This window comes from Sorghum bicolor, chromosome 10, assembly GCF_000003195.3.
Source record: "Sorghum bicolor cultivar BTx623 chromosome 10, Sorghum_bicolor_NCBIv3, whole genome shotgun sequence".
In the NCBI taxonomy this organism is placed as follows: domain Eukaryota; kingdom Viridiplantae; phylum Streptophyta; class Magnoliopsida; order Poales; family Poaceae; genus Sorghum; species Sorghum bicolor.
Genome location: NC_012879.2, coordinates 57,686,580 through 57,700,656, shown reverse-complemented (window position 1 = coordinate 57,700,656; position 14,077 = coordinate 57,686,580). Strand labels below are relative to the sequence as shown.

General features: G+C 48.6%; 1 protein-coding gene, 1 long non-coding RNA gene and 1 pseudogene across 2 annotated transcripts; 1 reads left to right on the top strand and 2 right to left on the bottom strand.

The window, feature by feature from the left end:
• LOC8083307 lies at positions 1,017-2,493 on the bottom strand. Its single transcript, XM_002437422.2, has one exon. It carries the CDS (start codon positions 1,908-1,910, stop codon positions 1,245-1,247), a length of 666 nt encoding a protein of 221 aa, XP_002437467.1. The 5' UTR covers positions 1,911-2,493; the 3' UTR covers positions 1,017-1,244.
• LOC110430750 lies at positions 3,124-3,735 on the top strand. Its single transcript, XR_002448113.1, has 2 exons — positions 3,124-3,339; positions 3,421-3,735. It is a non-coding gene; the product is annotated as an uncharacterized LOC110430750 (long non-coding RNA).
• LOC8061632 lies at positions 11,486-14,065 on the bottom strand (annotated as a pseudogene).

Sequence of the window (14,077 nt, the reverse complement as noted above, 5' to 3'; positions counted from 1 at the left end):
TCAATTTAGTATTCAGTCAGTGCCAAATTTTAGATGGTAGTAGTTGGGGAATGGATTTGGCTCCAGTTTGTCTCATCTCAATCCTCAATTTTCCTCCTCCTAGCTACTGCTACTATGACACCCCCGAATGTGACCTTTGTTCTGGAATCCCCGCACAGGGCATGCTAATGGCATTTTGTGTTTGTTGTCTAAAGAAATGGCATTTTTGTTCTGCATGATTGCAAAAGAGTTCTTTTTCAAGCATAGCTTTCAGCATGCACAGTACATGCATACAGATTAATTAATAAATCTGAAGAAATATAGTCTCTAAAACCATGATTTGTTAGGTGTTTGGGGTTGAGTAGATTGAGATTGTGTTTTTATCTCAATCTGAGTAGTTTGAGATAGATTGAAGATAACTGGGTGTTTTGAAGTGACATTGCTGTGTTTGCTGTGATTGGGTCCGAGTAGATTGTGATTTTGTTTTTATTTCAATCTGAGTAGATTGAGATAGTTTGAGATAATTGGGTGTTTTGAAGTGATAAAATAGCAAGTCATCTATTCCGGAGTTCTCGCATGGTAAATATAGCTTGCATGTCCCGCTAGCCATATGGTTTGCCGTATTAGAAAGACTGTTGGAGATTTTTGTTTTTTTACATGATTTTCTATTTTAGAGGTTGGCTAAATCTTAAATTTAACCATCCATTTTTATCAACTCTCTTGGAGTTGCTCTAAGCCTGCAGTTTTTGGTTGTTTTGTCTTTTTTAAATAACTGATTGTTTTTAATTGACTAAACAACTGAATAATTGACACCATAGAATTCGGTTATTTTTTGTCCTTGAAATAACCGGTTGTTGGCAAGGGACAGAAACAACCGAAAGTCCACTAGACAGATTCTGTTTGTCATAGATTGCTATATAGACTACCTCCATAATGTTTCAGCTACCTGACATAAAGTATTTTATTTTTATGGACTGTTTTGCCGCTACATTATGGTTGCTCTTAGATGTTGATCTTGTGGTTACAGGAATCGAGTGTTGTAGAGGCTTGGGACACTCGATTTAGTTTGCTTGGTAGATTCAAGTGTTTTAATGTGTTTTGTCACTCGGTTGACAATTTGTCAAAAAAAAAAAAGAAAAACCAAGCTGGTGTTCACGTACAATCAGAACTCTGTACAAAGTCAGCAACTGCATGCATGATCTCGACCGCCAATCAAACTGCACAAGAGAAATGCACGCGCGCGCATGGGGACGGAGATCATCACATCATCTCCCCTCGGCGTCGCGCTGCAGGAACCTGAGCACCTCGTCGGGCGGGACGTCGCGCCACACCCTGGGCCGCGCGGCGCCATGGCCGAGCTTGGCGAAGCCGTGCGCCACCCGGTTGCCCTGGCGCCGGACGTGCGAGACGCTCATGTCGTCGAGCAGCGGCAGCAGCTTCTCGATCTCCCCGCACAGGCGGAGGTCCTCCGGGGACCGCACCCTCACCCGCGCGCGGCTCCGCACGACGTCGACCACGGTCTTGGCGTCGCCCTCGATCCAGACGCTGCGCCAGCCGTTGGCCACGGCGAGCTCCAGCCCGCGCCGGAGCGCGGCGAGCTCCGCCACGGAGCTGGTCGCGGCGCCGATACGCTCCGCGTAGCCCAGCACGAACCCGCCCTCGTGGTCGCGGTACACGCCGCCGATGCTCGCGCGCCGCCTGGACGACGACGCGCCGCCGTGCCTCGACGACCCGTCGAAGTTGAGCTTCAGTCGCCCGGGCTCCGGCTTCCTCCACGTGCTCGCCGATGGCTCCGGCGGCGGCCACCCATTATTATTATCCCCCCGGCGGCGCCCGCCCGACGCCGCCCTGCTGCCGACGAGGCAGGCCGAGAAAGGGTGGCACAGCAGCATGCTGCCAATGCCAAGAGGACGGTGCACCCGCAGCATCATCGTTCCGGCCCCGGCGGCAAAATTGTTGACGTCTATTATATTTAGCGCCGCCGCCGGCCGTGCATGTGCACGCACGTTTCTTGAAGCGATCGCTCACCGGAGGATCGAGGCGATCGACCAACTGCGGCTTGGCCGGAGGACAATGGCGAGGCGTGCAGAACTGATCGAGGATGATGAGATGGTACGGAACCAAGAGCTCAAGAGATCGAGTTGTTTGAAATGGCTGGGGAGCTGGAGCTGGAGGTGAGCATACGCCGTTGTCGGAATTCTGCGTTGTCCTCTGCTGCTTGCTTGCTGGGAGAGGTACGTATATGTGTGTTGCTTTGCATGGTTTGCCAGAATCGCCAACGCGGGAAGCAACCGTATTACTCCCGGGATTGAGAGGAGGAGAGGAGAGCGCTTGCTTCGGGGCACCTAAAAACTGAAGCACCCCATGCACACGCTTTGGGCGTGCATATATGGTTGAATTGAATATTTCCATTACTGCGCATGCTCCTAAAAAACGTGCATGGCTTGCGTTATTCAGATAGATGTGTCATGTGTGTCTGTCCGCATGAACATTATTGACTCTGATGAAGCCAAAATAAGAGGGGGCGTCGTGGTTGCGACGGCAAATTTCGCAGTGAGCATGTTTTGTTTCTATCTCAGGGGGAAGAGAGTCGCGTTTCTATTTTTGGGGCATGGACGGAGCGCAAACAAACTCGTTCCATGCATATGGTCAACTATCAGGCTCTGCGGAAGTCAAAGTAGACGATCGATCTGAATGAAAGAGGGTGTTTTAACGTCTCCGACGAGTGGGTGATCATCTGGGCGGAGCCACACCAGCTCTGCGACGCCGTCTACGCTGTCTGCGGCGCGTTAGGCGTCTGCGATGTTGGCGCTAATCACCGATCGCGATCAGGAACTCGACGAACGAACGATTGATCTCGGCTTGGCTAACCTAGCTTCGTTCTAGCTCGCTCAAAGGTAGGAACACGAAGAACACAGATTGAATTTAGCCGCTATGGCGCGACCAGACCTGAACACGATGCTCTTTATTTATAGGCCTAATGGCCAGGGTCCCCGCCACGATGCGCTCGCGCTGCGCCGCGCCCGTCTTGAGCACGGGAACGAATATCATACGCGTCGTGGCGAGTACCGACTCCGAACCTCATCGTGAACGCAGCACGAATCCGGCTCTTACACAATTGCATCAATCAACTAACTGCCTAGGATTACATAGAGCTAAATTACAACTCAACTATGCACAGGATTCGGTTTAACATTTCACCCCCTAATCCTGCTGCACTTTGACGACTCCTAACTTTCCTCGCAGTTCTTCAAACTTGACGCGTCCCAGAGCTTTAGTCAGGATATCTGCTAATTGTTCAGCCGTACCAACATGGTCGATCTCCACTTCTCCTCTCTCAACACACTCACGGATGAAATGGTACCGTGTGTCGATATGCTTGCTCCTGTCATGGTGAACTAGATTTTTACTCAGCGCAATTGCTCACTTATTATCCACTAGGAGCCTCACCTTCGGTGTTTGTATGCCGAGCAATCCACCCAGAAGCCTGCTAAGCCAGATACCCTGACAAGCTGCATTGGCACTAGCAATATATTCTGCCTCACATGATGATAAGGCAACAACTCTTTGCTTCTGAGAGCACCAAGTCACCAGGCTTGACCCTAACATGAAGACTGAACCACCTGTGCTTTTCCTGTCATCAATGTCAGCTAGATCACTATTACAGTAGCCGGTCAATTTATTTTCAGACTTGTTCAGCTTCTTGTACACACAGCCATAACTTACAGTTCCTGCCAAATACCTTAGTATCTGCTTCACTGCTGCCCAATGACTCGCTCTTGGATCCTCCATGTATCTGCTTACAATTCCCACCGAATAAGCAATATCAGGTCTTGTATTTACCAAGTATCTCAAGCTTCCAATGACACTTCTATATTTTGTTTTATCTACTGGAGGAGACTTGTCATTCTTTGTCAGCAATCTGTTCTCCATAGGCACATGACAAGGATTACAGCCCTTCATACCTGCTGACTCCAGAATTTTCTGAGTATAAGAACTCTGACAAAGTGTTATCACACCTCCCTTTTGTGTCACTTGAATCCCAAGATAATAACTCAGCAGTCCTAAATCACTCATGCTGAAACTTCTCATCATCTCTTTCTTGAAAGCTTCAATGTCTGCAAGACTTGGACCAGTGATGATTAGATCATCTACATACACGCCAACTAGAAGATAACCCTCTTTGTGTGATCTCTTGTATACTGCATGTTCCAATGGATTCTTCTCAAAGCCGAGTTTGAGCAATTCCTTGTCCAGTCTTGAGTTCCACGCTCTCGGAGCCTGACGAAGCCCATACAGGGCCTTCTTCAACCTGAGTACTTTACTGCTGCCTCCCTTGGCAATAAAACCTGGAGGTTGCTGTACATACACCTCTTCTTCGAGATCACCATTCAAAAACGCCGATTTAACATCCATATGATGTATCTGCCAACCCTTTTGAGCAGCCAATGCTATCATGAGTCTCACTGTTTCAATTCTAGCAACGGGAGCATAGACTTCCTCGAAATCCACCCTCTCTCTCTGAGCATACCCCTTTGCCACCAGCCGAGCCTTGTGCTTAATGATCTTGCCTTGTGGATCTTTCTTCACCTTAAAGACCCATTTAAGCCCAATTGCTTTATGGCCTGTAGGTAACTCTGACAGAACCCAAGTTCTGTCAGCTTCAATGGACTCCATCTCTGACAACATTGCTTCCCTCCAACATTGTTCACCTAGTGCTTCATCTACACTTCTTGGTTCTTCTGCTGCAAAGTAGCACACACCACTATACTCGAAATCACCCACCTCTTCAGTTGTGTCGAATATGTTCTCAAGGGTTCTGAATCTCAACGGGACCCCTTCTGAATCATGTGACTCCCCAGACTGTGGTGTTGCAAATTCAATTTGAGCAGGAGCCGATTGCTGTGGTGTAGATGGATTTAAGCCATGTTGTGAATCAGTGTTGATGTTCCAGTTCGCTTCACCTGCACCGGATTGATCTCCCACAGCTGCTTCAGGTTCCTGATTCTGCACTGCTGCATTGGGTACTGTTTCATGTCCGACAACAGAATAGTACTCCACACTAAAGCCTGAGTCTACCGAATCGACTCTAGTTTGCTTCTTCCAATCCCATGCCCGTCCTTCCTCGAAGATTACGTCACGAGATATGTGGAGTTTCCTGCTTACAGGGTCAAAGACCCTATAACCTTTCGTACCAGTTTCATAGCCAACAAACACCATTGGTGTTGATCTGTCAGACAGCTTGCTGATGCCGGGTCCGACCTTTCTGACATGTACTAGACAACCAAAAGTTCTCAAGTGATGCACCTTCGGCCTCCTCTTGTGCCACACCTCATATGGTGTTTTGTCTTGTAAACTTTTGGTAGGAGCACGGTTAAGCAGATAAACTGTTGTAGTCACTGCCTCACCCCAGAATTCAGCAGGAAGCCCCTTGCTCTTCAACAGACATCTTGCCATTTCGACCACCGTACAATTTCTACGTTCCACAACTCCGTTTTGCTGTGGTGTATACGGGGTTGTTGTGAAGTGCTTGATGCCTTGATCTTCACAATACTCCTTGAATTCAAGTGAATTAAATTCACCGCCACGGTCACTTCTGAATGCCCTCAACTTGACACCCGATTCTGTCTCAGCTGATGCCTTTATTTTCCTGAAACACTTGTAAGCTTCATCTTTGGATTCCAGAAGTTCTAACCACATGTAGCGGTTGTAATCATCCACAACTAACAAGAAGTAATGCTTTCCTCCTGCTGTCTTGGGTTTGATCTGCCCACATAGATCAATGTGGAGCAAATCAAGGTGCTTCTTTGCATGATATCCTGCAACCTGTGGAAACGACTGTCTCTGATGCTTTCCTAATGCACAGCCATCACAGACTTCCTCCACACAATTCAGTATCGGGAGTCCTTCAACCATCCCCTTCACACCGAGCTCACGGAGCGCTCGAAAATTGAGATGACCATATCGGCCATGCCACAACCAGGCTTGATCGTCAGTCTTGGTCATCAGACAAATTGGAGCAGTGACATGTACTTCTAACAGATAGAGTCTGTTCTTAACTCTTGGTGCTCGAGCCAGCAACAATCGCCTGGAATCAAACACTTTGCACCACCCGTCTTCTAGTACCACCTTGCATCCTCCTTCTTCCAGTTGACCTAGACTCACAATATTACTTTTCAATCTAGGGATGTAATAGACTTCTATCAGCACCTTATGATCCTCGTTCTTGGTCTGAAGCACAACTGAACCTATTCCTTCGATGTTCACCAGTGAGCTATCACCAAACCGCATTGTTCCACGCACAGATGTGTCTAATGACTAGAGTACTTCACGTCTGCCCGTCATGTGATTACTTGCTCCTGTATCAAGAACCCAGACATTCCTGACTTCATCACAATCTTCAGGATACACTTTCTTCTCATGCAGATGCACTTCCTGTTGCTTGACATCGACTGGAAATCGGTCAATCTGCGCTGCATCAACTGTGGCCAGGAGCAACGAGGGGTTCTCGTGATCTGCCTGTGCAACATTAGCTTCTTCCTTGCGTTCCTTGCGTTGGGGTCTCTTGCAGTCTTCCTTCCAGTGACAATAGATGCCACAGTTCCTGCAACGCCCTTTACGCCTTGGGGTTCCCTCCGAAGTGTACTTCACGGTGCCATCCTTCTTAGTGACATGGTCTCCACGCCCACCAGTGCTGCCGCCTTCCTTCGGTTTCCACCCCTTCTTTCCACCATTGAAGGATGATGATGGACTCGACATAAGTCGATAACAATTCTTAGCCTCCCAATCTCGCCGGATGTACGTAGATCGACCGCCAGCGCTCCAATTCGCATAGCGAATTCATCTACTGACTCCGAATCATTGAATTTGATATTCTCAAATTCTTTCAACAAACGTTGGGCATTGGCTTCTTTCACACGATCTGCACCGATCCGCATGCTTTTCACGGCCTCCCAAGCTTCCTTCACGTTCTTCTTGGCTCCCAACATCTGCCACATCTCGGAAGGCACCGACCGCAGAATACCTGCCATGGCCTGCCTGTCCCGAGCTCTCTTCACATTAGCACCACCTGGCTCGATGGTGTCCCAGATCTCGAGCGTCTCAAAGTTGCACTGCAACATCATCGCCCACTCGGCATAATTCGATCGAGTCAACATTGGCCACAGGAGCGAACTCTCGCGGACGCGGTCACCACGTTCTTCGATTGCTGAAGGTTGTTGCGGCGATGTCGACATCTTCTGCGGCGCTGGGCTCCTCCGGGGAACGACTCGCTTCTTCTTCGCTGGTTCACGCGGTGGTGTTACCGAACCGTCGTATTGCATAAACGGCTTTGATACCACGTGTTGGCGCTAATCACCGATCGCGATCAGGAACTCGACAAACGACGATTGATCTCGGCTTGGCTAACCTAGCTTCGTTCTAGCTCGCTCAAAGGCAGGAACACGAAGAACACAGATTGAATTTAGCCGCTATGGCGCGACCAGACCTGAACACAATGCTCTTTATTTATAGGCCTAATGGCCAGGGTCCCCCGCCACAATGCGCTCGCGCTGCGCCGCGCCCGTCTTGAGCACGGGAACGAATATCATACGCGTCGTGGCGAGTACCGACTCCGAACCTCATCGTGAACGCAGCACGAGTCCGGCTCTTACACAATTGCATCAATCAACTAACTGCCTAGGATTACATAGAGCTAAATTACAACTCAACTATGCACAGGATTCGGTTTAACATGCGACGAGAAGAGCGAGCCAATATTCAGTAGCTAGCTGCCCCGCCGGCGGCTTCCGCCCCTCCTCCATGGGGGACTGGGAGCTAGGAGATCACTCACACGGCTGCCGCCGAAACCATCCCTTGCAGTGTGACAGTGGCAAGGACAGTGACGCCTTCTTGCTGGTGCCAGGTATTTCTCTGCCGGGAAACCCGTCGACGCCGGTTGAAGCATCCACATCCAGGGCACAAGACTGCAGGTTGGCGTGCTTGAGGAGTTGCGATTGCAATGGCAGACGATGTGCTCTGTGGTACGGTGACCTGCTCATTGCTCAACTTGCAGCGACCGGTCGACGACATGGCAGGAAATGGGTGATCTTCACCTCCAGTTGTCTGCCATGGACGCGCGGTGCTGGGCGACAACGGAGCACGAAAATGGGCGCGGCGTCTGTCGGAGTAGTTCCCGCTGGTGGCCGCGAGGAATGTCAGCGAAGGGGAGGCGCGCTCGTCGCGCTGCTGGACGAGCGGCTGCACGGCGACGCCGACCCGCGGGAGCTGGAACGCGCATGCAGGGTGGCCTGCGCTGGTGCGTGCAGGACGACGAGGCGCACCGGCCGACGATGCAGCAGGTGGTCCATGCGCTGGAAGGGGTCGTGGCCGTGGACGTGCCGCCGATTCCGACGTCGCTGCAAGCCTTCGCGGACTGATAGGAGAAACCATGTACTCCGGTACTTGTGACTTCTGGCGTCCCCGTTCCCTTCGCTGAAATTTCGTTTATGTTGTTACTTATGGTAATTTATTATGAGAGTAAAATATTGATTGTTTGCTAAAAAGTATTCTAAAGAACAGGGCGTTGTAATTGCGGTTTGCATATCTCTCCATGTATTTCTTTTAGCTTATTCTTTAATTATCATAGTTCATCTTCAATAAATAGAAGTATATATATGGGTAGTTTTGGTTGATCACTAATCTATTCTAGAAATACGAAAACATCAAGACTTTTGAGATTCAGAAAGTAATATTTTTCAGTAGTAGATGATGTTAGTCATAGACAGACACAGAGCATACCAGCAAAACCTGGATCTTGTTTCAAACTATAAAATGAGCACTTTCTAGCTTAGAAAAATACAACGATAATAATTGTATATGCTAAAATGTATTACATTTTTTTCTAACAATGGGACATATCAAGAATAGTAACCATTTAACTCTAGGTTGCATAATTTTACTTGAACAACAGTATTTACTGTTCTTTGAAATAAAACATTCAAGAAACAAAAAAAAAAGATACAAAGAAGATGAAGAAAATTACACAAAGTTCTCTATCCATTCCTTGATCCAGGGGAAAATATATCTTCTTTGCACTATGGATAACCATAGCAACTAGTTCTTTGAAAAGAAACTTGTAGCGATTTCTAGATATTGCTTCTCCATTGAAGATGAATAGACCATATGCCGCAACAAAGTAAAATAATAATATTTAGGCTCCGTTTGGCACGGCTCCACTTCATCAGTGAAGCTATTTTTTTGGACTTTAGCTCCATGAACAGCTCTACCGGTGGAGCTGGAGTCATTTTGGTGAACCGTTTGGCAAAAAGCTCATTCCTTAAAATGTGCTCTCCCAGAACGCCACATAAGATAAGGTGAAACCGGGAGAAGCCACTATTTTTTGCTCTTTCACACCTAAAGCTCTGTGAGAGCATGTTTTTAGGGACTTCATTAATAAAGTCATTCTATTTTATCCCGTTTGGGACAAAACGGCTCCAAACGGCTCCTAAAGCCGTTGGAGAAGCCGTGTCAAACAGGCCTTATACTCATAAATTAATTTTCTCTAGCATTCCACTCTCAAGTGTTATTTTGACCAAATTATTAAATCTTGCTTTGTGTCATCATAGAATGCAAGTAAGACTTACAAAAGCCTCTCTTCGCTGATGCAACAGTAAGAGGAATGATCAATAAAACTTTGTGTGCAATATTTGCATGGGGGAAAAGATTTCAAGAGGGCCCACACTTTACTTAGGAATGAAATCATAAAAGAAATTTCAACTCTATATATAGTTGACTAACATGAACATCAGACTTTTCATCTTTTTTTAAGGACCTCCTCAAGATTTTCCCCAGCTCTTATTTTCATATATTGGCATTCTTTCTTAAACTATGAATATATTCTTTTTGGGGGGAAAAAAGGTAAGTCTCCTCACTTAAATTTTGAAACCCGGAAAACATAATCCTTTAATTTTTTTTTGTATCCTCAAAATATTCAGTATCATTCAAGTCGGACCATCTGCATAGTTCATTTGGTAGGTCATCTCAAATGGCATGCACAAACTTTTATGCTGGCTGGTATTTCTTACTCTCAACTCCAAAATAAAACTAGGACTTCAATTTTTTAAATGTATTTTTAGGTAATGTAAAAGAAACAACTATTTCATTCTCTATGTTTCTTCTTTTTCTTCCCGAAAAGTAGAATTGCTATATTTCAAGTGCCTTAATTTTTAGTCAATAATCTTAGATAGCAAACTAGTACAGTTGGAGCAACTCCATAAATTTTGATAAAAAAAAGTAAAGAAATCGGTCGGCTCTCCAAATCGACTTTGCCTCTCAAATAGTAACATACCACGATAGATTCCCTAAAATTAGCTCATTTAGACCGGCCACATCTTCAATCATACCAGTATTTGAGTTTTATTAGCAGCATTTCAGAGCAGAGCGGCTCGGGGAAAGATGAAGAGCGAGTATATCGAGATGACGATTGGGGAAAAGAAGGAAAATGAAGAACAAAGGTTGTTGGACTGTTTTTTTTTAAAAAAAAATTACAACAACCAGCAAATCAGGATTTGCAAATGCGTTTTTACAAAGTCTGTAGAAACAATGGCAAAACTATATCTTATATGAACAACAAATAACAGGAGAAATGTAACAAAATTTTGCAAGCAAATGTGTCCAGTATTTATTACAAGATTACTTTTAGCATTTCATTTTTCAGATATTGACACAAAAAGAAAAACAGACACATGCCTTAATTTGCACTAAGGTAAATGCCAAACTAAGGTCCTCCGATTATAATAATCAGATAATATAATCAAAATTTGGTCTAAATATGATTCATTATTATAATCAAAACTCTTAATTAACATAATTGATTATTATAATCAAAACTCTTAGGTCTTGTTTAGTTCCCAATCCAAAAAAATTTCACCCATCCCATCGAATGTTTAGACACCTGTGTAGAGCATTTAATATAGATAAAAAAATAAACTAATTATACAGTTTGGATGAAAATCACGAGACGAATCTTTTAAACATAATTAGTCCATGATTAACCTTAAATGCTACAGTAACTCACATATACTAATGACAGATTAATTAGGCTTACTAAATTCGTCTCGCAGTTTTCAGGCTAGTTATGTAATTAGTTTTTTTATTAGTATCCAAATACTCCTTCCGATATCCTATGAAACATCCGATGTGACACCCAAAAAAATTTCGTGCCCCAACTAAACAAGGCCTTATTTAACATAATTCTTATAATCCAGACCAGATCTTAAAGGTGCAACTTGTCTTCAACTAATTGTCCAACTTACCAAAATATAAAAGATAAGGTAGAAATTTATCACTCTAACCAGCCATAATCAATCACCATATTCTATTAATCCAAACACTTTGATTATTATAATTCATAATTATAATTACAATTCACAATCCTAATTATAATCATTCTATGAATACTTCAGATTATAATAATCAAGTTTCGATAAAAAGAAAGGCCCTAACTACTGTTTTATAGAGGGGATCATCAGAGGCCGTCAAAGTAGGCACTGGTAGGCGTACTCACGAACGCGGCATCGCCGGCGAATGCTCCTGTTTGCAGCGACGTCGGAATCGGGGGCACGTTCAGAGTCACGACCCCCTCCAGCGCCTGTACCACCTGCTCCATCGACGGCCGGTGTGCCTCGTCGTCCTGCACGCACCAGCAGGCCACCCTGCACGCGCGTTCCAGCTCCCGAGCGTCCGCGTCGCCGCGCAGGCGCTCGTCCAGCAGCCCGACGAGCGCCTCCCCTTCGTTGACCTTCGTCGCGGCCACCAGCGGGAAGTACCCCGACAGCGACGACCCCTCCTGCTCTGTGGTCGGCCAGCCTCGCGCGTTTCTCCGGCCTGAAATGATCTCCAGCAGCACCATGCCGTAGCTGTACACGTCGGCCTTGGCGGTGATGGGCACGCCGGAGATCCACTCCGGCGCGAGGTACCCGATGGTACCTCTCACCGTCGTCAGCACCCCCTGCTGAAATCCCTCCCCAGCAGCTTCGCCATGCCGAAGTCGGCGATCTTGGGCACGAGGTTGACGTCGAGCAGGATGTTCTCCGGCTTGATGTCGCAGTGGATGATGCAGTCCCGGCAACCCTCGTGGAGGTACAGCAAGCCCCGGGCGGCGCCGAGCGCGATCTGGAACCTCGCGCGCCAGCACAGGCTCAGCGCCGGCGCCGGCGCCGGCGCGAAGAGCGCCCTGTCCAGTGAGCCGTTGGGCATGTGGTCGTAGACGAGCAGGCGCTCGCTGCCGTGGGAGGAGAAGCCGCGGAGGCGGACAAGGTTGACGTGCTGGATGCTGCCGATGGTGCGCACCTCGTTCCTGAACTGCTTCTCCCCGACGCAGAGGACGCCTTCCAGCCTCTTCACGGCGATGGCGGCGCCGACACGGGACAACGTACCTTTGTACACTGAGCCGAAGCTGCCACCGCCGAGCTTCTCCGAGAAGTTGTTGGTCGCCCTCCTCATGTCGCTGTACTTGAACGCCACGAGGCTACCGCCTTCTGCTGCTGCTTGCATGAATCTTATGCTCCTCTGTCTTCTCCTAAACATCTTAACAAGCAGCACGGTCGCGATGACAGACAAGATGGACGCAGCTGAGGCAACAGAGACGAAGACGACGACCGTCCTGTTACGGCCATTCGAGGGCACGTCCATGGCAGACAGCCGGAGGTAAAGATCATCCGTGCTGCTGCTTGTCGTGTCCATGGCAGACAAGCCGAGCAGGTCACCGTACCAGAGAGCACAGCGACTGCCGTAGGAGTAAGCGTTGCAGTCACAACTCCTCAAGCACGCTGACCTGCAGTTTTGAGCGCTTGACGATGCTGATGCTGATGCTCCTGCAGCTGCAGACGACGACGAGCTACTCTGCAAGGAAATACCTGGCGCCAGCAAGAAGGCGTCGTCGCGCACCGAACTGTTGTGACAGTGCAAGGGATTGTTCCGGCGGCAGCCATGTGAGTAGTCTCCGAGCTCCCAGTCCTCGACGGAGGAGGGCCGGAAGCCGGCGGGGCAGCTACAGAGTGGCACGCTCTTGTCGTCGCAGACGCCGAACGCGCCGCAGATGGCGTAGACGTCGCAGAGCTTGTGCGGCTCCGCCCATATGATCATCCACTCGTCGGAGGACGGCAGCCACATGATCTGCCTCACCTGGCCGACGAACCTGGAGATCACCGTGGGATCTTGCAGGGAGTAGTGGAAGTAGCTGGCGTTCGAGGTGTTGACGAACTCGAAGTTGTACTTGTAGTGCGACGTCATCTCCGGGACACCGGCAAATGTGCTGTCGTCTGTCCACTCTCCACTGCTCCAGAAGTTCACGGTCATGTTCCAGGACAAGAAGAACTGGCTGGCCCCTTTCGGATCGATTCCAAGGGAGTACATGCCGGGAGCCGGGTCACTGGTGCTCCTCCAAGAAGTGAGAGCCTGCACGTCGCCGGTGATCTTGTTCATGCCGAGACGGCCTCCTGGGAGCCATGTGTCGGTGGGGTGGTCGATGCTCTGCCATAGCACCTCGCCGCCGTCGTGGCGCCGGAGGACGAGGTTTCCGCTGTCCAAGAGGACAGCCACGGTGCCGCTGAGGCTGTTGCTGCTGCCGGAGATGACGACGTTCGAGGACCAGACGAGCTTGCCGGCCTCGTTGGTGAGCACGAGGTTGCCGCCCGCCGCAACGGCGAGCTGAGAGGACGCGGGGTCGGAGACCGGGGCGGCTCTGTTCGCGACCCACACGGACGTACGCGGCGTCACGGCTTTCTTGTACCAGATTCCCACGTAGTAGTTATGACAAGAGGCCGTGTTGGTGCTGCTGTGCCTGTGACCACCTGCTGCTGCTGGACAGAAGAAGCCCAGCTCAAATCTGCCGCCTCTGGACACGACGGTCCGGCCGCCGGAGATGGCGGAGTTGGGGGTGATGGTGTCCGCTGCGAAGCACCGTGCACTGCCGATGATGGCCACGGCCGTGACAAGTAGCAGCGTTGTTGAAGCCATCGGTGAGATGGCGATGGAGGGGAGAGCAACGGTTGTGGGTGTGTATGTACTGATGATCGCTACTGAGTTGGGGCATGGGAGTGAGCTACTGACGACCCGG